The 27,632-nt window shown below is 39.9% G+C and overlaps 2 protein-coding genes across 3 annotated transcripts in view; both read left to right on the forward strand.

Annotated features, from left to right (window-relative positions):
- LOC306983080 (chemokine-like protein TAFA-2) overlaps positions 1-27,632 on the forward strand; it is a 219,454-nt gene that overhangs the window by 132,003 nt on the left and 59,819 nt on the right. The gene's annotated exons all lie outside the window — the stretch shown is intronic.
- etv6 (ETS variant transcription factor 6) lies at positions 2,704-26,841 on the forward strand. Of its 2 annotated transcripts, none has more exons than XM_079582783.1 (8): positions 2,704-3,113; positions 5,439-5,568; positions 19,499-19,663; positions 22,933-23,070; positions 25,037-25,615; positions 25,822-25,964; positions 26,343-26,443; positions 26,554-26,841. In XM_079582783.1, exons 1-8 carry the CDS (start codon positions 3,084-3,086, stop codon positions 26,681-26,683), a joined length of 1,416 nt encoding a protein of 471 aa, XP_079438909.1. In that variant the 5' UTR covers positions 2,704-3,083; the 3' UTR covers positions 26,684-26,841. The 2 variants fall into 2 exon arrangements, with proteins under 2 accessions (XP_079438909.1, XP_079438910.1); XM_079582784.1 differs by having other exon boundaries at positions 5,442-5,568.

Genomic DNA, 27,632 nt, shown 5'->3' on the forward strand with positions numbered 1-27,632 from the left:
TGAGTTTGAGAAATAGGCCTAGTGCTCTACAGTCTTTGGTGTTGTAATAAAGCAGCTACGCCTGTGTTAAACTTAAATGTGTGAAATAAATATTAAACTGAAACAAATCAGCCCACATTACGTAAAATACAGCATGTCATTTCTTTCTTTTCAGTTCTCACACACCACATGCTTGGCTTTCCATGTGCAGCACCAGGTCGAACACAGCGCTAACCGCATCAAGTTAATAGTTAGAAATATTCTGACAATGATTTGTATTTTGCGTGGTCAAAGGTGTAAAATAGTTTTAGCAAAGTTGGATCATACTAACACCACAACTTATGCCCTAACAATTGAAATGTGCTGAAAACCTGCATGGGATGTTGATTCCTTTAATATTCAAAATACTTAATGAAGAATATGGGAATCAACAAATCTTTTGGGTTGTTATTATTATCAACACTATTTAGCCTTGTGCATACGCAGATGAATAACTGACAGCACATTTCCTTCCTTTATTGCTTCCTGTCTTCCCCTCCCAGAAACACTGGTTCAGATCTTATTGTTAGAGATTTTCCATCACTCCTCCCTACCATCTGCTGTCAGTAAATGAAGCTACGGCAGCATTCCTCAAGTCTTGTTTGTGTTCTAACCCCTATCCAGTTATCCCAAATGCCCATTCAGATATACCTTGATGATCTAAGTTCCACACTTGGCCCCGACTCCAGCCTTTGGAACCTGTGCTGTAGAGCGTAAGGGATGATCTCTGCTGACCTAGTGACCTGACATCTGTGAATGACTTTTGAATGAGTTTTTAAGCCTTTCAGACTCAGCCGAACTGAATGTATTGCCCATTATGGCTGATAGACAGTTTGCTTCAGGCCAGAGTTTACCCAGGGGATAAACAGGCTATACCCCACAAGCCAGGATATACTGAATGAATGAGAGCATTTATTGCCCTTGAGGGGAATAAAGTCTAACACCGAAAGCATGAAACAAAAGCAACATAAACACATAAAAAGCACATCAAACTTATATACAACACATGAAACAAGTCACACAGGGATGAGTTGTTTTCCCATTCGCTGGTCAATTATTTTGGAGCTTACTCAGATCACCATGTCAAACTTGTTTTTGTTTTGTAGGGACAGAGCACCGCTATCTGAGCAACGCACAAAAGTTCCTGTAAATGATTGGGTCATCCATTTATACTCTGACTACCCCTACCTCGAGGAGCTTGCCAATATTATTACAAAGTGACCGACTAAACAAAGATTGTTCAGTATTTAAAAGTGTGTTGTGTTCAAAATGAAGCTAAATAACTCTCAACATCACACCTTTTACTGAAAAAAACATCGCAATTCTACTCAGTCCCCGTACCCCTGGTCTGGAAACACTGCTATAGGCTATTACTGTGTACACCGAAGATATAACCTAGGCAAGGCATAGATGGGGATATACTACTTGGGCCTGTTACACTGTATTACATTATTCTATGTATTCAAATAATTATTTTCCTGGTTGTGCCAGTGCAGCAGGAAACTTGATGGAGCAAACCGCAGTTGTTACAGTAATCTTCTTCTATCAATAGGAGAGTCACTGCTAAAAAATAACAATAGTGCAGCCTTTTTTTTCTTATTAACCTTTGTAAAACGTATGATAATAGAAGAGAACTTGCAATAGCACAGCATAGGTGGTGAAGTTACAGGGCCTACTGATTTAGGTCGCATTCACTAATAGAAGCACAATTCATCAATTCATCCCTGTAAACAGGGGCGGACTGGCCATATGTCCATTCTGGAAGAGCACAGGGGCCACCAGTCCCGCCTCAAACGAGCTTTACGCAAATCTAAAAGCTAAAAAATGAAAAGTAGTGAGAAAAACACGGACAAAAAAACACAACAAAAAATGCTAGAAAAAATAATAACAAAATTCAACAAAAATGTGACAAAAGCTCAACAAAAATTCAACAAAAATTCAACAAAAATGTGACAAAAATTCAACAAAAATGTGACAAAAATGTAACAAAAATTCAACAAAAATTCAACAAAAATTCAACAAAAAATTCAACAAAAACTCAACAAAGATGTGACAAAAATGTGACAGAAATTCAACAAAAACTCAACAAAGATGTGACAAAAATTCAACCAAAAATGTCACAAAATCTCAACAAAAATGTGACAAAAAAGAAAAAAAAAAGAAAAGGAAAAAAAAACATACAAAAGGTGACACAACACAGCAACAGCGCGAGGAAAAAGGTCAGTTTTGTGGGTCTTAGCTTTCAAATGAGGTGTCACACAGCCAAAAGAGGACAGAATGCATTGGTTTAGGCGGGTGGTAAGAGGTTAAAACACATTTGTGGAAGTGCACAATTACGCTAATTTGGGCCAGGCTGGTCAGAGTCCAGGTCTGTTTCTCAGTCCCAGTCCGCCCCTGCCTGCAAATAAGATAGGGCTTCAGCAAAAACACTAATCTAATATCGATGTAAATGAAAGTTATGGAATAGCTAAACATTAACCTGCCTACATCTCACACTCTTTCAGAAGCCCTGTCCTGTTGGGTAAACCATAACATTGCCTTGCTTTCTTGGCCGCATATTTGACTGTTTTTTCTTTCTTTCTTTCTTTTTTTTTTTTTTTTTTGTACAATTGCAAACTGCTTCCCTCTGTCTTCTGTTTCTCCGCCTTGAGCAGCAACTCGGCCGGCCGCGATTTCCTACTTCGGGTTTCCCTTTAAAAGGGGGCAAGGCTCGTTGCTGGGAATTCACGTCACTTCGCCGTTTACACACAGCCAGATCAATGAGCGCGGGAGAGGGAGCTGTGGTGCGCTTCCAGGAAGGGATTATTATTAACGCGCGCGCAGCCGAGCACCGACGGGAAACGCTCAGAGACAAAAGAAGTTTTCGCAACGATCGCTGCGCCATGGATGCAGCCAGCACTTAGAAAGCACGCGGGCTTGCAAAGGGACGAACTTGTTTGCCATTAGAAGTCGATAGTCGCGAATGCCACTGCCCAGGGTCTTGTTTTGGTGAGAAAAAACAGGGAGAGAGACGAGTGGGGCCGCGGGAAGTGAGGAAGGAGACGCGGTGAAGTTGACGGAAGATAATGTCTGATTCCTCCCCTGCTGTGGCCAAGGTAACACGCTCGAGTCGCTCTTTGTTTTTCTCCTGCACACACTTTGTTTACTGACCACATTTCCAGGCTAGCCTCCGATGTGCAGACTAGCGTCTGTTTGGACACTCATCTGTTGCTCGCCTCCGCTTAACACTGCTCTATGCGGCTGCTGTTCTGATGTCGTGACTGCCACAAAACGCGTGGTTCGTTCAGCACACGTTGCCTAATCTGTAGCAAACTCAAGGCAAATTACTTATTAACAATGTTATGCAGTAGTTAATTATTTATTAAAGCAACAGCATAAGACAAATGCTATTAACCCCTTCTCATGCAAAAAAAATATATAATTCTAGTCAAATGGCCAAATGCAAGTAGGCTTCCCGAACTTGAGTGTTCTATTACTTTGAAAAAACAAATAAACAAGAATGAATAACATTAAATATAACCGAGTCAAAGTTCCTAGACACTCAAAATCCGTTGTTTTTGACTATTCTGTCATTATTCAATATTTCAATTTAAGATTACAGAAATGCAGTTGGAATAGATATTGAAATATTATGCTTGATCAAAAGCGCTGTGTCCAGTAAAATGAATAATTCAGCCAGTGATGGCAGCCAGGGTATCAGATTTTCTGGTAATAATCTTGCCCTTCATTCAGCTGACTCAAACATGCATCTTGTAGTGTTTGTCACCAGCTGAAATAGGTACATTACATGTTATAATAATAATTTAATAATTTTTAAAGGCCCAATTTGTTAAATTTTTATTGACACAATGGCCACAAAATGTTACATTTCCTTGCATTTTGTGTTTTATTCCATAATAACAGGATTGCAGGTAATGGTGGGTAGCAGTAGAATGGCATCAGAAGCCAAATGAATGGCAATTCTACACTGTTATGATTTTATTTTGACACTCAGTTCAGAGTGTTCTGTTAAGAGTGACGATAATAAAGTGAATACCCACTTATTCTTTACATTTTAAAGTGGTTGCACAGTTCTACAGAAGCAGATTAAAGCTATACCATCAACACAGCTCCTTCAAGCATTGCAAGTGACACCCTTAATCACATTATCTTTATCCATCTGTGTCGATTGCACTTGCACTCTCCTGTTGCTGCTGTCCCTGTGAGAAATTTATTCCAAGAAGAGGAGAAAGGGAAGAGAAAGTGGAAGACTGCTTCACTTTTTATTGGAAATTCCTCATTTAAACAGAGTAGAGTCCTGTTCAACTGTTGTTGTACTGCTGTTTGTTTTCTTGAAGACGGCTCAGCCCTTTGTGTCTTTACCAAAGTGTTTGAGTGACTGGAAACATGGAATGATGCAAACTTTAAAACTGCATTACTAGCTCTACATAAATAGACAATAAACAATAGTACTATGTTTATGTGCTATACTGTGTGACAAATAGTTCTCTCTCTTAATATTGGTTTACAAAGGAAGAAAATTAATAAAAAATGTTCCAGATCATGCAAATGTATAAAAAAAGTTTGATATTTACAGTTGTCAATGACAAGACAGAAAGACATAGCGGGGCATCCCGGGAGAAAGGAAAGAGGATCAGCAGATTGGGTTTAAACCTATAATGTTGGTTCTGTGCAAATTCCAGTTATTCCTTATTGCAGGAAGACTAATTTTAAAATATACCAAAATAATCAGTTGTCACCTGAGAGAGATTTATATCCTTCCAGCGGTTAATGTGAGCTTTAGAATTGACACGGAAAACTGTGAGATCGTGATCTCAATCTCCGTTCCTGCAATATGAATCACTTACCTTTTTGTATTCAAACATTGTGGTTGAATATTGCTTCAGGTTAATGAGAATATGAAATGTTTTGAATGGGAGAGTCATTCAAAGGTAGTTGTATGTTAATTGTTTTTTTTTTTAAATGTTTTTACAAATTACCTGGATGTTTCCATCTACAATAAATTATTCTAGCTTTAATGTGTGCAGTGCAGAAGAATTTAAATACAACTCATGACAAACACAGTCACACAATGGTAAAATCCAGATCGGAAATGAAACTCTGTAATGTTTGATGCTCTTTGTATTACATGTTGTACATATATCACAAAACATGGTCATATATGATGGCATTGTCCTCAGTAGTACATTCATTGTAATATTATGCCACTGGAACAAAAATAATTCATATTGGATAGTTTATATTAGGCCTAGGAGCCTCAATTGGTCACACAACAGTCATTCAATTGTTATAGAGCAACAAATCTTTTATGATGCTTTTGCCACAGGAGGTGAGATAAGTTGACTTTCAGGGCTGTTTGGGTTCATTGCTGCTGCGCTGAAATCTCTGTGAGCACGGTTTGTCTCTGTGTCTATTCATAGCAGGAGAGGAGCTCTTTCAGTCCTTCCGCAAACCCGCTGCCAAACTCCACTTCCTCCCCCGTCCATGCTCCCGCCTCGAGGCCAGCCAGCCGAATGGAGGACGAGCCCAACAGGCTGCCGGCACACCTGCGTGAGTCACACCACTGCACACGCTTCCACTTAGGTCCACTGAGATCAGGATGATGATGATGATGAGGCCTTTCAATTAGGGATGAACAATACAAAACAAGTATGTTTTGCAGTTACTGTTTTGAATGAGGCATGAGCTGTTGATTTATAAAGTACATTCATAAAGTCTTTAGAAGAAATGTTGAACTTTATTTTATGAATTCTTAAATTTTCACACAGGTTCATATGGCGGCTTTACCTTTCTGTGTTAAAGAACAGAATCAGATTCACATTATTTTTGTTGAAATCCTTTACTTTACGCTCCAATGTGTTGAAACTGAAGCATGAGTCCTTGGTGAGACCGCTCGACCTCATCTGGCTTGACCAGTACTTGAATGGGAGACCGTTTGGGAACACCAGAAAGCCTGGTCGAATGTAGAGAGTGAGTGAGAGGTTGGTGGTGGTCGGAGGTGGTCAGTCTACCCAAGGGCAGCTGTGGCTACAATAGTAGCTTACCACCACCAAGAATTGTGAATGAATAATGCAATGTAAAGCGTCTTTGAGTGTCCAGAAAAGCGCTACATAAAATCAATGCATTATTTTCTGTCATCAGAAAGATATACAAAAATGCTGGAACCCTCCCTCCTGTGCTTCCTGAACAATTGCCATGTTAGAGTTTGCATGTCTGTTATATTGAAATAATATTCAGCATTTGTTATACAGTCTTAACTGTCTGTAATCAGTTTATGATTTCTAACAATTCTGTATGATTAATATCAGACTGCTACATGATATAAAAGAAATCATTTTAAAAGGTCTGAAATAGTTTTAAAGCGACTGCCCCCAATAAGGCAATTCAGTTTCAGCTGAAAGTGCATTGGCCTCAACCCAACAAAAACAAGAAGATAAAACAACAACAACTTAGAAATAAACAGAAAATAGAGCTAGCCTAATTCTTTGGTAGAAATACTATTATGGGATCTAATGGGGTACGCGTTGTCATGAACATGTTGCATCTTTCATTATTACCTTGTGTACTCATTCTGTGATTCTTTCCTCTTCCCGGTACCAAAAGAAATAAACCAAACAAATGATCATCTCACGCAGAGACATTGGAGGAGAGCATGAATAAGTCATGATGTTGCGGATTATCACTTAAATAGTTAAAGCTACTCTCAGATACTCAATTTTGCTCGACCGGCATTGTTGCGCCACCTTTGCAAACAGCAAGCTGACTTTGTACCACAAAAACAAGCTCCGCACCTCCTTCGCCTCACAGCACCCCCCCCCCCCACACCCTTCACCTGCCTCACCATGTAAACACAAACATGTGCAGGGATCGGCAACAGTTAGCAGCTAGCACAGTCAGAGTTTAGCATTATGACAGAAGTTTACAAAGAGATCAATCCAAGGAGGAGCCGTCAGGTTTTTTTTCCTCCTCATGATTACAAAGCAGGCACCGGGGGCTGTGAGGTGTTCAAGGGTTGCGGGGAAAAAGCTCTGCACTGTAAGCTTAGTTCTAAATGGAAGTATTGTGTTCTAAATACCCCAAAAAAGAGAGACTTTCATGAAAGTTGCAGTTTAGCAAATAATATAAAGTATTATAGCAAATATCTATATTTTTTTTTACTTTGCTACCTATCTTAGTTATGCTGATAAATGTGTGTTTCACACAAGATTGATGAGATTTCCGCATCTCATTGAACGCAATCAGAGCAGTGTGTGGTCTGTGGTGTGAAGGGGAGTGGGTGAGGGTGAAGGGGGAAAGCCAGGTGAGGGGAGGAGGGGGGGAGCAGAGCAGAGTTCACTACTGACACCTACTGACAACAAAACATCAAAAAGACATAGCTGAGGGACACTTTAAGCTACACCATGTCCCATCCATCCATTTTCTTCCGCTTTTTCCGGGGCCGGGTCGCAGAGGCCACTTGTATCCGCGATCTTGTCCGGTAAATCGAGAGCTTTACCCCCCAGACACAGCTTATGGAAGAAATATGTTTAAGCTGTTAATCATCACATAATTAACAAAAATAAAAAAGAGGAAGTCAGCCATGTTCAATGTTGATTCCAGTATCTAGATTACTATTTAAAGGGGCAGGTGAAGCAGGTTGGAATTGGAGAAAAGTGTGATGAATGGCTTAGAGAAAACATGAGGCACAGCTCAATTGCTTGCTTGGACTTCTTTTCTTTCCAATAACATACACCCTCAGAAATTAATGGAAATTTCCAGTTGTTTTTTCAAGTGTGCATCGTATTTGTATTTGAATAATCTAATATATGCTATATCAACACTCAGTTAAATTATTGGCTGATATTAACACACTTTTCTTACTGTAAGTGTTGATTTATTGGGTGTGTTTTTATGCCTTGTCGAGTTAGTGCCAACTCCCGATTGTTCAACCAATCCCAGTGCAGGTGGGGCTGGAGAGAAGCCAGTGGATTGATAAACCTGTCCAAAGACTAACCTCTTGCCACTTTCCATTTGTGAAGTGTGAAGCTCTGGCCAGTAGATGAGGCACACAGGAAACCCCCTCTGTTCACTTCCTCTTTGCATTGTTACAGAAAGGGGAAGTAGCCTCAGTAGGTCCGTGTTTAGTTTCCTGTTCAGTGAGCCCTGAGTCAGATCACATCCGACCTACAGTGGAAGTCCTGGGGCCTTCAGATTAAATAAAAAGTAACATTTTTAGAGACTAGTAACAGTTCAGGTGACTCATGGGTGCGAAACCTATGTCATTCAAAGGTTTATAGTGTGATCAATGTGTGTATAGTGAGAGAAAAGATCATGCGCTTTCAATTGATTGTATTTGTGATATTCTGGAATAGAACAATATATTTGCTTTTTTTTTTTCATTTTAAAGTTGGAATAAAATCTATTTTTTTATGATAGAGACAATATTGAACTTAATTAATCCTGGCTTGTGTTTCATATGAATAGGCCCAATAATAACAGAAGTCGGCTAACCATAAACCAGACCTGATTGAAACATCTACGCATTTTGACAGTAAAAAATCTATAGAAAACGAACCTGCAGTCTACCTCATACAAAGGCAACATACATACGGTACTTCCTCTCGTCTGACCCTTGAATCTGTGACCGTGTTAGAAAAAAAGCAAACTGCTTTTCTTTCCCTGGAACCTGACTCAACACCCACACTTTAAGATCCTTACAGACACTTCAGTCCAGAGGGAGGAGGGGGAAGGAAGAAAGGACAGAGGGAAAAAAGCCAGAAAACGAGGGAAAAAATGAGGCAGGAAATTGCAGTGTGGGCAGAAGTCTCCATTTCCTGAGGAGGAAGTGGATTTGATCAGGGGAGAGAAGCAGCCTGCTCCTCTCTCTGAACAAGGGCAGTTCTTAACCGTAACATATTTTTAAGAATCAACAAAGTGCGCACAGTCTCTTCAAACATCTACTCCCATGAAATATTAATGAGTATTAGACTTCCCAACAGTGTGTGTTTCATGAACTCTTTTGTGTTTCGTAATATTGTAATATTGACAGGTTACATGTAATTTACATTTTTACATCTTTTTTTAAAAGCCAGTGAAATAGTTTTCTGTGTCATTCTTTTGTTTGATTTTCATTTGAAGTCAGTATGTCTGGACTTGTCACACCCATAATTTGAAGTTGATCTGAGTTGAAAGAAAAAGGCCAGTATTAAAAGTGTCAGTCACAAAATAAGCTTGCTTTGTTTTCTATGAATACCCATGAGCTGTAAAGAAATGTGTGTCTGACAATCTCAAGATATCTTAGTGAAGAGTTATTAGAAGCCATGGAAACAAGACAGGCTGGTTTCCTACATTGTAGGCATGTGAGTCTTTGCACAGCTGGCTCTGCAGGCTGCAGTGGGTGGATGACTGAGTAAGTCTTTGTGTGAATTCTCACTTTGTGTAGGTGTACATTGTATACGCAATTCATTCCTTATTGGCTACTGTGTTACTGAAAACTAGTTTATGTTGGTCTGTCATTTTACATTAAGCTTGAGGCATTTTTGTGCAGGAGAGAGTTCCGTTTCCGGACAGTCTGGGAGTTCAAATATCCTTCAGTCGGCTTGTCCTGGCCTGGAGACTTTTTAAATGTATTTTATTTGACCTTTATTTAACCAGGAAACTTGGAAAGTTTTTTTCAGTTTAGTGGTAGGGGAGACTGGAGTACCTGGAGGAAACCTACGCAGACACGGGGAGAACATGCAAACTCCACACAGAAAGGCCCCGTCCAGGTGGGAAACGAACCTGGGACCTTTTAGCTGTGAGGCACGAGCGCTAACTGCTGCCCCTTTGCGGTCCCATCCCTGAATGCGGCACACTAGAAGAATGTATGATTGTGGCCCTTTTGTAGAGCATGTATTTCTGAGCATGTAAAAAAAACAGTATGTCTCCAGCCTATTCCTGTGCGGTTATGGGTTTTTAAAGAAATGGCCAGAATGCTCACTCCAGCCACTAGGGGGCAGCTTAAATTAATCAATGATCACCACTAATAATGAAAATGATTAAAATAAAAATTGGGAATTTACATAATTTTATTATAATTTTCTCTATAATACTATATCATCGTACACAATAATTGGTGTATTCATTTTATTGTATTTTTTATTAATTTAGAAAGAAATAGAAATGTGCACAAGGAAAAAAGAAACCTACTTACATCCCACCCCCTCTTTACACCAAAAAATAAATTAAAGCCAGATCAGATCAGATCATCAAACTATACCTTTTTCAAATTTCCAAAACAATATTAATGACATAACAGTATTAATATTGCCAAAGTACAGCAAAAGTCGTCATCTTGGTTAGATTTTACATTTAAGTTGAATTTGTTGTTGAAATTTGGACTTGCTATGGTTTATGAGCCTCCAGGAAATGAGAACTTCAGTGCTATGTCCCTTCACATTTGCAGTCCAACATGCTTGGAGTGTGAGGACTTTTTGCAGAGGGGAAATTTCCTGCCCCTGGAAGCCGCTCTTGTCCCAAGGAATTTCCTGAGTGGGCAGACACAGCTTCCTGAATAGATGTTGATGTTGTTGGTGTGTATTTCTGGCCTAAAAGAGAAACTTTTGTCTTAATGTGGCACAGCTCCCATCTCTTCCTGTTTCACACTCACCACATGGCATTTTCATACTCCAATTTTACTCACATCCAGTGCATGCAATAATGTCATGCTTTCATTAGTTCATTGGCATGCCGTTGGACTGGAGTGTAGAAATGATCACAACTGTCTCTGTAGGTCTTAGCCCTGCAACTGACTGACTATGTTCCAGGGTCTATCCAGTGAGAACACTTCTTTTGTGTGTTTAGGATCGAAGAAATATTTAGAAGCATCGGGCAAAGATTTGAGATGATATAATCACATTTGTGATGCCATAGCGATTTTGACCTGTTCTCCGACCTGTCCAGTGGTCCAAAAGTATAGCCTGTATCGATTTTACATATTAAACACTGACTGTATCATATGTTACTATGGTAGACAAGACACAAATCAAGTAACTTCATCTTTCTTTGGTTTTGTTAGTTCTGTTCTATTTTTGACCAAAGAGGCTTCTTCCAGTCACTTTGCCCTTGACATTTTTCTTGTAAACATTGTGGAACCCTTTGACCCGTCCTAAAACACATGTGTGGCCTAGAGCACATTCAAGCACAAACAACCCATTATTGTGTGTTACCATTAGACGACAATCGAATCTAAGGTAATGGAGCAGAACAGAACAGAATAGGACACCTCAGAATGTGATATACTGAAGGTCCGCATTAATGAATAGACATATTTGAATGTGAGTCTAAGTGCTGCAAATCCTATACCTTCTGCTACTTACTCGGATATTGTAATGCATTTTACTAACTATGTTGGCAGAAAGTGTCTATGCCCAATTTATTTGCACAGCTTAATAACGCTGCACAAGCAGTTTTCAGCAGTTTTACTTTTACTTTTAAAGGGGTTGAATGGAGTCTAACTCTGGAGACCTGAGCTTTTGTATCACTGCCATCATCTGTATCAAAGCATAGCCTGCCTTTCTTTTGTTTATTTATTGAGGTGTTTTATAATCGGCATATCAAGCCGTGTAACATTGTTTATCGTTGATGCAAAATCAGGCATTAAGATTTGAAAAATAGCAGGAAATCATTGGTATCATAATCAGAGATTGTAGTTTTCTATCTTGGTTTGACTTTGTTACAGAGGGGAAAATGCATTCACTAAAGTTTGGTCTAAGAAACTAAGACCAGTTTTTTATTTGTAAACAAAGGTTTTCGAAAAAAAAAACAGAACAGAGCATATTGTAGTAGTTGAAGAAGAATGGCTGGGAACAAAAGGAAAAGTGTCAGTTGGAGGCAAATTCAGGAACTACAAGTACAAGAGTGGGCTTGTTCCTGCCCCGGCAACTTATCAGAAACCGGTCGAGCCACTTCCTGCCCATAAACGCATGTGATTGATGAGCTGTTTAATGTTTGTTTTGACTGGATCTGGTCCAGTCGTGCCGGACGGGGCGGGCACGTGCACTCACCGGAGGAGGAAGCAGTGGATGGGGGAGTTCCATTGGACTCAAGAGTTAAAGTCCAATGTGGTGGTGGCTTTTCCTCCACGCCTCCTATCTGTCAGAGATTAACTTTGAAACATTTGAATGTTTAATTCAGTTTACTATGCACATTTTAAACATGTTCAGGTGCTTTAACATGTGAGAAGACTAACTGCTGAACACAAGAATCACTAAGAATGTTTGTATTTAGCAGGTTTGATTCAATTGGGATTGATCTTGCATCCTTATACATCATTCTAGCAGGTAGTTTTGGCCACAGTTTTAATATTGCATGCTGTTATCTTTACACTCTATTGTTCTTTTTATATTTGGCCTGTAATTTTATGAGCTGTAATTGCTCCACTTTGTTCTGGACTTTGAGAAATAATTTAGATTCAAACCTGAATGTGGAACGAACCACATGCTCTTGACTCAGGAGGAGGTCACAGGTCACTACAAAAACTCCCTTCGCGTGCCTCCTTCCTCCTCCTCTCCCTTCTTCCTCCTCCTCTGTGTCTGGAGAAAGAAAATCCTTTACTCTATTGAGATGGTTACACCAATATCCGCCCACTTCAGCTTCGACCGAAAAGACAAACATTTACAGAAGAAAAAGCATGACTAAGGAGCTTTCAGTTCTCAGAGCAAAGTCCCTCTCTTTCAGACGCAGACATGGGCTTTTTGTTTTCATTTCCTTCAAACGGGAAGTACACTAAACCTATGACTTGTTTTTTATTGCTGTATTTCTAATAAACCACCTTTCATGTAGGTTTTACAGCCTACAATGGAACACAAACAGGAAGTGAGAAGCTTGTTTCTTTATTGTGGCATAATCTTATGAGAATAGTGGGAACTGTTGTTAACTGTAAACTATATGGTTATTATACTTTGCATACAACTAGGAAGCCCAGTGGCTAGTTTCCCCTTTTTTGTTCTTGTTTAGATACAGGATTTATAAAGCTTGCCATCTGGATCGAGCACAGAGTCGGTGCAAGGCATGCATCCTTTGGAAAGTGCTTAAGATGGAGAAAAGTTAGCTATTGTTGGGCTGAGGACTGCCAGTCGGACTGTTAATAGGCATGCGGCGTTTAGCGCTCATGCCTCACAGCAAGATTGTCCGGGGTTTGATTCTCGGGGCCTTTCTGTGTGGAGTTTACATGTTTTACCCGTGTCTGTGTGGTTTCCTCCGGGTAGTCTGGTTTCCCCTACCACTAAAGACATATGGTAAATAGTCTCATCTTGTAAAGCGCTTTTATCCAAAGCGCTTTACATCGGGGAACCACTCACCCATTCACACTCTCAAAAACACGCACAATGTTTTTTTCCTGAGATGGTTTATCACACTGGATAAATAAAGGTTTAAAAAGAGATATTTATGTTAATACAAATTGAACAGTTCTATGATCATATATTTTGATTGTCATTTTCAGTGTAAAGTCAACTATCTCATTTTATCAAAGCATTACTTCCACAATTTCAGTTAAAATGTTATGTATTTGTTCAGCCACCAAATGTATAGCACTTGTACATCTTAACTGATCAAGTAAATCCTGTTTTGGAAATCAATTTTATTTTTAAATGCTACAGTCAGTGAAGTATGTTGACTTTTATAGTGATAATTATTCATTTTGTATTATTATCATTATTATTATTATTATTATTCGGTAGATCTAGATTATGCTATAATTTGTGTTTTACATTTTGAAATGAGAATAAAAATCAAATTATTAACAGATCAATTATGAAGTTATTTGCAGTTGATACTTTTCATCTGCTTTTCCCATAGTATTTCAGACTGTGTTTAGAAGATTTTCTCTTTAACTTTTTTTTTTGCATAGCTTGTACAGTATGACCACAAGCCCTTGACTATACCGTCCTAATCTTCTCTGATGACACATTGTTTCTGTGGGAAGCTTCTATCGTGAACAGAGTTACCAGGGCAACTCATAAGCGCCGGAGATGAATGAAGGGAAGAGGAGGATGAGATCATTGGTGTCTTGTTTCGCTGTTGCGGTACAGAAGCCATCGACTTCCCCTCTCAAAGCCAGACGAGTTAATGAGCTCCGTCCTGCTGCCAAACTCACGGGTGCTGTCCAGAGACCCACTCACCTCCATCGCTTCCACAGAGATGATGAGCGGAGAGTTGAGATCAGGATGTTTTGATGAAAACTGGGACTTGCGAGTGACGCAACTGACGGTCGATCTGTCCACTTCTAATAAGAGTAAAACAAACCCATTTTCTGGAACAGCAGCAAAAACGATTAGGCGCTCATTCTGGTTGTGTGCAATAATCATGAATGAATTATTGCTTCAAGAAAGACATTCTCCATCATTGCAAATAAGTGCTGCAAAGTGTTGTGTATAGGCATTATGTTATATCAGGCCCTCTACACCTGATATTTTATGATAGTGGAATGATTATACACTTGTTTTAGCCTTCAGTATATCATAAAAGCAGACAAGTGTGGAAAAAAGACCTTTGTTTTCATCTAATTACAATGCCTTTTATTCATTGTGAACCAGCAGTAGTATTTGTTGTTTACATTGCTGGAATAGTATTGCTCCCTTAGAGGTGTGAAATGTGCTTTTCAACACATCCCTGCAAGGATTTGAGATGTTAGAAATGTGTCAGCAAAGTTAGGAATAAGTGTTTGCCTTTGTACAATGCTGAATGTAATGTCAAAATTACTGCCATACTGGAATTACCTTTGACAGAAAATTGCACTGGGTTGTGAGTAGAGATGCGCTGATCCGATACTGGTATATCGGAGGTGGCACTGGAAAAATATCTACAATATCCAATACTGAACTGATGCCAGTTTTGGCTCTCAACGCCCTAAAAACACAACTTTCACCAACTAAACCCGAGTGAATATAGACATGCTGTATATCTTTTTGAATGGAAGAACCTGGAGAATCCAATCGCTGAGTTAACAACCTATTTGTGATGCAACAGCATGCTAAAGCTAGCGGGAGCATGCTAATGCTAACGGCAGCTAATCAAGGCTGGGTCAGAAACTATGATAGTAATATCTAAGTAGTTTATAAATACCTTAGTTTGTGAAATGCTGTTGAAGATGAACTGATATAAGATATTTTTAATGCACACGTTGTTATGATCAGATGACTTGATGACTTCCTGTGAACTGTTAATGTAAAATAGCCTGTCCCAGTGTTTTTCCATTAGTTTATTAATAAATATAATTGATAATTGATCTGTAACATCGTGACAAGAAAATACTTTATTGATCTCACAATGAAAACAAGAGGACCATTCACTTTTTCACTCAGAGAAAGTCACTTGGTGTCGGTTAATATCGGATATCGGCAGATACTCAACCGGCCAGTATCGGTATTGGTATTGGAAGCAATAAAGCTGGATCGGTGCATCTCTAGTTGTGAGCAGAAAAATAGTTTAACATGCACAGCACTTACAACTGGCCCGGGTACAGCCAGTGAGTTACGTTTCAGCGCTTGAATCCCATCTATATATCTTTTTTTCTTTTGCCTCTGACATCTCTTTCCTCTAAATCCACTCTTCCTTTCTTTCCTCCACATCCCACCGTCACTGTGTAACCTCATACGGAGGAAGTTTCCAGCCCTGAAACTGAGCCTGTGCTGGATTACTTCCTGCCTCGGCCCGTTGCGGGATACTTTTGTTTGGTCCAGTTTGTTTCCTTCCACCCCCACACTCCGCACTGTGTTTTCTCCTATGGGCTGTGTGCAGATGGCTCGGGCCGGATCTCCGAGGATCTTGGCAGAGCTGCGTCACTCGGGACGGCCCCGGAGGAAGCATACCGGAGCCGTGACCCCGTGACCCGCACCGTACTACTGCCTGCCCCGGACACTGAGCGCTCTCATGTAGGCCACAGGAGACCCAAGTCCAGCTGCTGTGTGCTGGACAGATGGCTGCTTGATTCAATATTGATCAAGTCACTGATGTAGACTCTTTCCTTTGCGTTCTCTCCATCCATTTCTTTTAAACTAGGACACTTGATTTTTTTAAAAACTGAAGCAAACTAACTTCTGAAGCGTTTATGCTGGTGTAGGACTTTCTTCCAAAGTTTTGTCATCTACACCTTTGGAACTCTGGTCAATGATCAAGACTGACTTCAATGAATGCATAATAAAATAGAAATATTCACAAATCCTTATGATGTTTATTTAAACCTTAAGCTGTTTATTTGAGAAAACCGACAAAGGAAATATGAAGCAACACATTTCCTTATCTGGACCACAGTAGTTCCTGTCAGAGTGCAACACCTGCATCCCTATGTCTGACTTTCTCAAGACGCCTTATGTTACAATGCTACAGTTCAGTTTGTCAGACAGTGCACTGTTCCTTAGATAACCTACATCCTTTTGACTTATCATTTCAGTGTCAAATAGACTGTTACAAGGAATGGGAGAATGGGAAGCTGGGCATCTAGACAGGGTTTCACATGATATTTATTGCTCTCTCTCTCTCTCTCTCTCTTGCTCTGAAAACTTCCTCTGTTTTTGATGAGTGACTGTGGGGGTTTGGCAGCAAGGACAAGGCTCCTATTACTGGTGTGACAGTGACATTGGTGGCAGAAGATAACAGCTGCCCGACACTCCCCTGGGAAGTGTTGTAGGCAAGCGATAAGTGAGAAGTTCAATGTTTGGTTTTGGCACAGGGAGGTGAGAGTAGTCCGTTCTGGGGAGGTGTTCATTTCTTTGAAATAATACCGCACAGCATTATTTTTTCTGTTTTGAATCATTTGGTAGGGCTTCGGTTTTGGACGGAGGGCCCCGACCTGCCTTGCGCATGAGACAGAGGGGTTTTGAGTATCTGCCGATATCCAATACTTATGGATACCAAGGCACGTTCTTAAAAGTGGCTTTCTCTGAGTCTTTTCTCCATTTTAAGATCAATAAAGTCATTTTTTTATTGTCATGATATGGATCAATTATATCTATTGATAAATTCTTGGATAAACACTGAGCAAGGATCACTGGACTTTTCTACACTAAATATCCTTAGGTATAATATATGACAGGCTTTAGGCTACATTAATATAAACAACTCACATGAAGTGATCTGATCATTACAAATATGTTAGATCAGTTTTTTCTTAAAGTAAAATACAAACACTTATATTTTATTAGGCTACTTTAGGTATTTCTATCATAGTTTCTGACCCAGCCTTATTGAGTCACACTTAGTATTAGCATGCTCCCGCTAGTTTTAGCATACCGATGCTAACCACGGCATTTTGCGCAGCGATCAAAAACACGTTCGCGGAGGTTAAAACTAAATCAAATTCCCCAGGTTCTTGGCTTTAAAATGATATACAGCATGCCCCTATTCACTTAGATTTAGGTGGTAAAAGTTGTGTTTTTAAGGCGTTGAGAGCCAAAACTGGTATCGTATTTTTGGTACCACGTCGTTGGTCCAACAGCCCAGATCGAAAATGACCATTGAGCAGAGGTGCTATTAGTCCGAAATGTTTAACCTTGTTGTGTTGTGGATTAGAGAGCCATATTCACCTTATTCCGCCCCGCCCACTTTTGCCACTCTTTGCTTTGTCTCGGCACTTTCGATGTACAAACACTTCCGGTCGAGCGCAAAGCCCGGAAAATATTCTCCGCTCAAATCTGATGTTTAGCGGATTGATTTGTGTAAAATGGCCAATGTTCACTTGCACCAGCATTTTTCCTGTAATAACTGATTTTATCTGGACTTCTCCAGTCCCATGTTAACAGATAGGAGAAAAGGGGCGGGCGCAATTCATGGCGGCGCCCATGCGAACTTCTGGAATAAGGTGAACACAACCATTGTCCCTAACCATAAGGTCTGTGGACTCTTACCTGAACCTAATTTTGGGAAGGACAATTTCAGTTTTACATATACATATTCGGAATAATGAGATTTCAGCACTAATGGGTTGTCGGATTAATGTACGGGCCCCGTACTTTTTGCAGTATTGGTTCCGATATTGGATCGATGCATCCCTACAACACGTTTTGAGTGCATAAGCCAACTACAACAGTTTAAGGTGGAACACTGAACATTTCCCCTTCTTACTTCGTACACATATTTCGTACTACTGTTCCAATGATACTTGGGGATAAAACAAATGGCAGGAAAGGAACACTGTCCTTTTCCCTCCTTGTTGCGCCAAAACAAACCAATAAACTTTCAGCATCCTCATGTGGGCTTGAAGGAGCAAAGATTATGATCAAATCTATCTCCATATTTTGCACATCCCATCAGGCCCCTCCCGTCTCCATGTCCTAATCTCTCCTTCTCCTCTGTCTCCTCCTCCACGTGTTTTTTTTTCTTTCTTCATTTTATCCGAGCAGCCGTTCCCGTAATCACTCCCTCCTTTTGGCTTTTATCTCCACTTCCTCAATATCCTTTTTACGGCCTGTGCCTCTTTCCTTCCTGTGCCCTTCCCCCGCCTCCTCTCTCTCTCCTTCCTACTCGCCTCCTTCCTGGCCCCCTAGCTCCCCCCCCTCTCCCGGCCCCTTCTGCTGCATCTTCACTGAGCTCGCGCTTCCTTCCTTCCTTCCTGCTTCTAACACACTGCTTTTTTTCAGTCAATGCGACTATGGCTGCCTTACGTTGCTCATTTAAATGAAAACGAAGGTATGACGGTTTATTTTTGCGATCAAGTAAACAGCAGCTGCAATTGGCCAAGCAAAACTGAGAAAAAAAAAACCTCCGACAAGACAAAAAAATAACAGACATAACTTCACTAGAACAAGCATAGAATATCAGATCGACACAGAAGACAGCAAAACTGAGGGAAGAGAACATTTGTCTGTCAAGGGCTTATTTTTGAAGATTTTCTGCTTTTTGTCCCCATAAAGTTCTACTAACTAATATTTGCTTAGGAATCATAAACCTAATGTCAAAAATTAGGTGTTGATGGTGACTTTTTAAAGAGCTGTACAAATAATTGAATTGTTTGAATTTAAGGGGGGAAAATGTAACTATTTTGTATGAAATAGTATTGGAAATTGTTGAATTGTTGAAAATAGCAATTTATAATGCTGCACAGCTGCGCTATCTCCGTCGTAGAGCCTTATAGTAGAGTGTTTTCGGTTGCTAATCAGTATGACGGTCAAAAGAGGGTATTTATCCCTCTTCGTGTGGAAGTATAGGCAGACTTGAATGGTTAGACTAGGTGATGTCTCCGGGCCTTGAACTGATGGTAAATAAACTTCTCAAGCATAAAACGTCTAGACTCCGGCCTATTTTTCATCCTATCCTCTCAGACACTATTGTTTTTTCTCCAGAAAGCCTATTAGAAAAAGGCTCATTGTTTTGATATCGCAATATAAAATTGAATCTAAAATCAAGATCAACCTATATAAGAAAAAAAAAACATACATTTTTGTATTTGTGTCAGTACCTGCTAACAGTATATGGGGCAATAATGTTAGACTCATAGTTTTCTCTTTCCTTCTCACTCGTGCAGGTCTGCAGCCGGTGTACTGGAGCAGGGAGGACGTGGCCCAGTGGCTCCGATGGGCAGAGAAAGAGTTTGCGCTCCGACCCATCACCAGCAGCTCCTTTCAGATGAACGGCAAAGCTCTGCTGCTGCTCACCAAGGAGGATTTCCGCTATAGATCACCACATTCAGGTACCTGCCTTTTGTTTTTATTCTTTGGATTCATGTCAAGGTGAACACTAATGCACAGTCACAGAATCCTGGGCAAAATGTACTGTATGCCAAATTTTAGAAATAAGCAATAGATAAGGTGAGGGAGCAGACAGTTGGTATAGGACAACATAGAAGGAAGTTGATGTTATGTAGAATTAGTTTATGACCAACCTCAGCTGTCACTCTGTTAACAGCAGTAGATGTAGAAACACACTCCCAGTTTTCTGATATGATGATATAGTGACGTTGCTCTCCTGTGGTTTAAAGCAATGCATAAAGTCATTGTTGTAGGAGGGGAAATTAAACAATTGTGAAATAATGAGACATAATAAGCTTGAGACGAGAGGAAGAGTGAAATATGTCAAAGGAGTATCTTATAAGCACTTAATTACAATAAATAATTTTAGTTGCATTAGCATTAGTTGATTAATGAGAAGGGAGGGAAGGGAATGTTGTTTGTATTATGCTTTTTACGTGACTTAAATCACCCAAAGCGCTTTACGGTAAGGGGATTTTATTCATTCACTGCATACTGGGTACTGTATGCACAGTGTGTGGCCACAGTTGCCCTTGTGGCAGACTGACAGAAGCGCGTCTGCACACATCTGCACACATCTGCACACATCTGCACCAATGGACCACCACTAACCACTCTCACACACCACTCATGATCTCCCATCAATGTGTAAACAGGCCCGACCCTGCTTAGCTTCTGAGATCTGACGAGATGAAAGTTGAAGTAACAAATGAACGCAGACTTGTGTTGACATTAGGCGCTCAGTTTACATGGAAACCTACTGCGCTTGCTTGTCTGCCTTTTGTTTATGGTCGGCAGATAAAAAAAATTTAAGCTGTCCTTGAGATCTGGTCACACACATCAGTTTTGTATGTTTAGACTTTAATGTAATGTAATTCTGATCAATAAACAGTAATAAATAATTTGGACAAATGTGTATACACCATGAATAGAGCTCCAGGAAGAGGAAACAGGAATTACCTCCACAAAGCAAGTTGATGACACACAACCAGAAAGTGAGAAGTGAAACGGGTGTGTTTGTCAGAAAGTCAACTTACTTATGAGAACCATTTCCTTGTTATTGGAAGCCTTTAAAGGATAACATTACAGTGTATATACCAAAGGTTTGTTAAGAGGCATCATGTCATCATGACCCAGGTAAAAGTGTTGAATGAATTTAAAGCTCTGGGCTTTGTGCACTATGTCATCACTGCGTTATGGCCTCTTAGAGCTTAGTCACAGTGCTATGGCTCATTTACATGCATTGACAGAAAAAGCATGTTTAGCAACAACCTTTCACTCATCGCTGCTTGTGTTCAAGCTGTTCTAATTTCCTTCCTAATGTAGAATTTTATGGGATAATTGATATGTCATGTTACTTCTTGCATTACAATTTGAATAATGTTCCTTCAGGCCCTGTACATGGAGGAAGAGTGTAGGTGACCCCAGTACTGCTGTAATATTACATTTTATGGCTTAGAATAGATAACACTGACACTTTTTAAAGTTTAGCCTTTATATGAAACATACAAGAACCTTTTCAGTGCTATGATCAAGTTTATCCCTGTCCCTGAACAATTGGGAAATGCTCTCCTAGATAACCTTGTGGGTTAGGCCAAAAAAAATTTAGGAAAAAAACAAAGATACTCTTATTCTACGCGGCGTGCTTGCAGTGACGACATGGCGATAAATCGACCTAGAACAAGTCTGCTGCTAAAAACTGTTGAATATAGATCGTCGCAATTGTGGAATAAGCTGCTTGTGAATTAGAGATTCATCCAATTTACATGTTTTCAAAAACACACTAAAATCTTTGGTATGGTTTCAGTAATTATATGTATATATATATATATATATATATATATATATATATATATATATACTTGTCCTGTATTACTGTTGTGCCCTGTTTGTTTTAATGCATGTTATTTTATTGTAAATGCTTTTTAATCCTGGACCCCAGGAAGACTAGCAACCACTACGGTGGTAGCTAATGGGGTTCCTTACCAATAAACAATAAACAATAGTGTTAGAAGCCATTTAAATGTCATGTGACTGCATGAAGCATTCTCAGACTCAATGTTGTTTAATGCAGTCCAGTTTGTTTAGCTTTTAACACCTCCCTTAAATAATTCTTCAACTCACACTCTGCGACATTGCATACAAAAGCCCAAGTCCAATATGGAGGTGCTCACACTGTACCGAGGGTTAATGCACATGTGGCTTACCTTCTCACTGTACCAGGCCACTTTGCAGCTATATCGCTTCAAAACAAACTACCTTTTATAAACACAGACGTTTCATTCACTGAAGTATACATCCTACATCAAGTTTTTAACACATGATACGATATCGTCTACCAGGAACTCACTGTCCACCACCACGTGAAGTCCTGCGCTTACTCACAACATCAGATTAGCAAAACCAGCGGAGCCACATTGTTCAAAGAACCAATTGGTTTTCTTGTAGCAAACATGTTTTTACTGTAAAGTAAAAAGGAATACCGACTTGCTAGCATGAGAATAATGTTGTGTTTTTTGTGAATGGACAACATGTGGTATAATACAGGCTGATGAACCACTTGACCAGACTGCAAAACCACATTCATTAAACATTCATTAAAAAAAAAAACAAAGCTGAATGAATGTCTGGAAGTAAAAACATTGCACAGTATGTAGCAATTAAAACATCATCATATTTCCAACCAGAGAGCACAGAAAAAATACTTAATACCACAAGGCCCCACAAAGAAAGGATAGTTATAGAACCCTTAAAGGAATAGGCCACCGTTTTTAAATACTGAGATATGTTCTTACCTTTGCTTAGACGATTTGATTCATAGCTGTCTGGTCTTTACACGTGCCCTCAGTCATGTAAACAGAGCACAGGATCTCCTCCATGGCGATCCATGTTGAAATAATGGATTTTTCACCTCACAGAGTTTGTTTTTTTGGACTGCTTATAATTACTCTCACGCTAGCAAGTTGGTATTCCTTTGCACTCTAAATAATATCGCCCTCAACCTTGGAGAGCACCTGTTTGATGCACATTTCAAGGACCCTGAAGCACTCACGTACGCTATATTTCATGTTTCTACTGTATTTGTCCAATTTCTGGTATTGGTTAAGCTGCAGCTGCCAAGAAATACACTCCAAGAATAAGAGGAGCTTTATGACGCCACATTATGAGTCCATTATGCTTGTTGGTTTTTGACCTTCCTTCTTTGTTTCAGGTGATGTCCTATATGAGCTGCTGCAGCACATCCTGAAGCAGAGGAAGCCCCATGCTTTTTTTCCTTCGGGCTACTTCCCTGGGAACTCCTTCCACTTGCAACCTGACAGTGTTGCAGTGCCACACATGAAGCTTGATGGTCAGTTGTTAGCCAAAGTAGCAAATGTTGACTGTGTTGCATTTCCCTCCAGTAAATAGAATAAAATACAAACATCGGTTTCATTACAGGTGTTTTTGTTGGTGAAAATTGCCTTAAAAAACATATCTTTACTGAGTGGGTCCTCAAACCTGACTCGTAGCTTGCCGTATATCACCAGCTTGTTTCCATGGAGATGTTACTGCTTGCTAGTTTGTTAGGTGATGATGTCATCGCTCAACTTCCGAGTCCATCAGAACTTTAGCCCTATTCACTACAATGGGATATGGCTGATTTTAACCAGCTTTCGCACAGAAATATTACATTTACTCTGGGGAAAAAAAAGAAAAGCATTACCAAAGACACAATGAAGGCTTATTTTAGATATAAAAAATTTGCCGAAATGGACAGAAATTGACAGAAATAGACAGAAATGGTAACCTATATTATTCTAATTAGGAGACAGCCTTCCATCTGTTATTTCAGCAGAAGATTCAGGACTTGTAACAGGGCATTATTATTTTTGGCAGCTGTTTAAACAGGACTCCCAAATGCAACAGTATAGCTTTACAGACCTGTAACAATTGTGAGACAAGATATACCCTACCTTGACAAACGAAATGTATTTTGCAGTTTTTTGTAATATTCAGTCAGGTAAATAGTACAGCGTGTGTTGCGGTCTTCGGCGAACATGTGGGGGAAGGTTATTTGGCGTAAAGTGCTCCTTCACCTGCACGCTTCGACGTAAAGCAGGGCTTGAGCTTTAGCAAAAATCCATGATGACATTCATGCTGTTTCTGATGTAAACACAGGTCTTGTGTGTGACGTCAGAGCATATATAGCCGCTGGCAGAGATGTACGCCCTCCGGTTATTTATGTCCACACTCAAACGCATAACCAGAGTATTCCTAAATCTTCACTTTGGCCGGAGATCGTAGGAAAATATCTTTGTTTTGTGAAATGCCCTGCTACGTGTGGACGGGGCCTCAGATAATGTTGCGTTTCTTTTTGCTGCGTTTATCTATGGAGCTCTCAACAGTTTGGACCCGGTCACACTTAGCAAACGTATAGACCATTCTCAGCCATGTGACTTTTGGTTGGCGATCAGCTGGAGCCTCAAATGAATGGACAAATCAAATAATAACGACTCTGTCCTTTTGGCTGCCCAATCAGCTGTTTGGAACAGAGACTGAGAATGGTCTATAGGTAGCCAAACATTAGTTGCATTATTATGCTCTATTTTTGATAACCCACTGTGATACAGATTTGTCTGTCTAGCTGATTATTAGGAGTATTTTTTGGTTCCAAAGGCACGTTTATCCTGCCTTAACTATACAGGACATATGACATATCTATAGTTAACATCAAGCATGTTTCTGAGTATCTGACCTGTAATGTAGTTGCTTTGAGCAAAAGCCAATTTTAATTTCAGCCAAGTGGATTTTCTGTGAACAAATAAATCAGGTTGAGGCAGATGTCAAGTGTGTTTTCAGTGTTGTCAGTGTTTTGAAGAGGAAGTTGCTTGACATACCTGAGTTTATGATTGTGATCTTAGAAAATACTTGTCAATGAATGTGTGAGCATGTTGTGGCTGTTAAACCTGTTCCACAAGGAAATATTTTTCTATTTATAACAATATTTTTTTTAATTTTAAACAAAAGCAAACAATTGAGTAAATAGTCTTGCTGTCTATCTAAATACAAATAATATATACGGTTGATTGGTGACATCTAGTGGATTAGAAGACAAACTACAGTTGGTACATGACAAAAGAAGACAAATGTTAATGTTTGGACCATACATATTTTACTATTTAGATGATAGTATAGTATTTTATGACCTCTTCTAGCTGACATGCCAACAATGTATGTTCATCCAGTTCTGACTTTACTCTTGCTACAGATTAAACTATATTAAAGAGAGATCCAAATATTATAAATTTTCAATTTTTTTATTGTAATGTCCACAGAGACTGTACGGAGGACGTCCCGAGGACCAGAGCCCATTCCCCAGCACACACCGACCATTGAGCTGCGGCACCGCTCCCGCTCACCCCATCACCTCACGACCAGACAGTCCTCCCCAGAGCAGAACCCTCGCCCCACCAATGAGGATCACATACAGGCCTTTTCACAGCTGCCGGACAGCAACCACCACCTGCCTGAAGATGTGTACCCACTGTCTGTGTCCCCTACTGCTCCCAACGGCCGCTGCACCACCCCCAAAGAGGCCCTCTGTCCTGGGAGCCCATGTCCTCAGGAGGCTGGACCTCCGCGGGTCATCCAGCTCATGCCCAGTGCCATCATGAATCCTCTGCTGCTCAGCCCCAGCAGGAGCTCAGTGGGGATGGACTTCAGACACGGGCGCTCGGGGCCCCCCTCTCAGGTCAAAGTGGAGAACGGCCGGGACAGTAAGGTCCATGGTTTGCTTCACCCGCTCGCCTCGCAGCAGCAGCACCTCATTAAGCAGGAGGACATCCTGTACAGGAACATTATCATGCCTGTGTCACCACCTGAAGAGCAGCATATGCCCTTAGGACGGATAGCAGGTAAGACCAGGTTTTGTGGCTGGCTTCATTTAAGTGGACAGGATCGTACAAAATATATATATATATATATATGCATAAAAGTTCAACAACATTTAGTTATTAAAAGTTGTTGCTTAATTACAGGACCAAATGCATGGCGGCTAGCTAACTCTGTGTTTAAAAATTGTTGAGATAAGTTTTCTTTTGTTGTCATGCTGTGCCCTTAGACTGTAGGCTGCTCTGGGATTATGTCTACCAGCTCCTGTCCGACAGTCGGTACGAGAACTACATCCGCTGGGAGGATCCTGAGAACAAAGTCTTCCGCATCATGGACCCCAACGGCCTCGCCAGACTCTGGGGCAATCACAAAGTAAGTACACTGTCAAAACCATCAGCTATTTTCTTTACTCTTATGGTTTGACATGTAGCTATTGCACTTCCTCTTTTTGGAAACTTCTCATGCCTTACACGCTGCCATTAAGCATCCTCACGTCCTTCCTCTTAAAGCTTTGTCCATATTAATTATGGAAGTGAAATATGCTACTTGCCATCTACTGGTGTGTTACAAAGTCCTTTTGATCTTTCATCCTAAGAGTACATGTAACAAATGTTTTGTCACAATAAAAAGTACGAAAACACAGTTAGTATCTCCTTGCATTCACCTTACACTCCTCCCCAATTACTTCAGAAATGATTCCTTCTTACGGGCTATTGTTTATGGTTGATTATGGTTGTTCTTGCTTTACAGAACAGGACAAATATGACGTACGAAAAGATGTCAAGAGCACTGAGACACTACTACAAACTTAACATTATCAGGAAAGAGCCAGGACAGAGACTTCTATTCCGGTAGGTACCGCCAACAGGCTAGACGAATCTTATTTTCATGTAGCAGAAGTAATAGTTGTTGTAGTAGTTGTTGTAGTAATCAAATCCTTCTGTCTGTTATCCATCATTAGGTTCATGAAGACCCCTGATGAGATCATGAATGGCCAGGCGGAGCGTTTGGAACATCTCGAGTCCGACATGGATGAAACCGTTTACATCAAAGAGGAGTGTGAAGCAAGTGTTGGACATAACATGAACTAGTCCTGGTCAAGCTTTGGTCCAGTCATGATGCCTTTCAAAGCAGCAAAGGACAATCGGAAAACAGAGCCTCCACTTCACATCTCTGCTGCACCTCCCCAAAAATTACATTTGTTAATACGGTGCACTTCAATGGGTGAAGCTTTTTTTTTCTTCTTTTTTTTTTTTTTGATCAATGCAACAAAGTCAATCAGTTTGTGATTTTATGACACTTTCTTGATTTTTTTTGTCTTTACATGTGAATCACAATACAGATTTCTGTTTCTAAAAAAATATATGGGCGTGTGCTTGTGTGACAGGAATATTTCCACTCAAATAAAGCTTTTTGAATCATAATTTGTCTATCACTAGGGCTAGAAAATATAGGCAAAATCAAAACTTGACCACTCTCTATTTTAAAATTAAATACATTTTCCCATTGCTTTTATGTACCGGTGTATATAGAATATACAGTATTAATACCTTTTCATTCTTCCAAAAAGAAAAAAAAGAAAAAACATTGAAGTGACTAATATATCTTATCTGAACCTCTTATCCCCGCCTTAACAGAGCACATTTCCTCCAGTTCAGCTTTACTCAAATCATAAAGCTTCTCGACTGCAGTCTATTATAGGCCAGTGTAACGCCTCATTTGAAAGCTAAGGCCGACAAAAACGGATCTTTGTCGCGTTGTTGCCGTGTTGTCATCAACGCTGTTTGTTGCGTTTTGTCACATCTTTTGTGGCTTCTTTGTAAATTATTTGTCACTTTTTAATCGCACTTTGTCATATTATTGTCCCTTTTTGTTGCATTTTTATCACTTTTTGTCACTTTTTCATTGCACTTTTGTCCCTTTTTTGTCCCTTTTTGTTGCATTTTTATCACTGTTTGGACACTTTTTTATCGCACTTTTGTCACCTTTTTGTCATATTTTTGTCACTTTTTTATCGCATTTTTATCACTTTTTTGTCAC

This window comes from Gobius niger (assembly GCF_951799975.1).
Source record: "Gobius niger genome assembly, chromosome: 2".
In the NCBI taxonomy this organism is placed as follows: domain Eukaryota; kingdom Metazoa; phylum Chordata; class Actinopteri; order Gobiiformes; family Gobiidae; genus Gobius; species Gobius niger.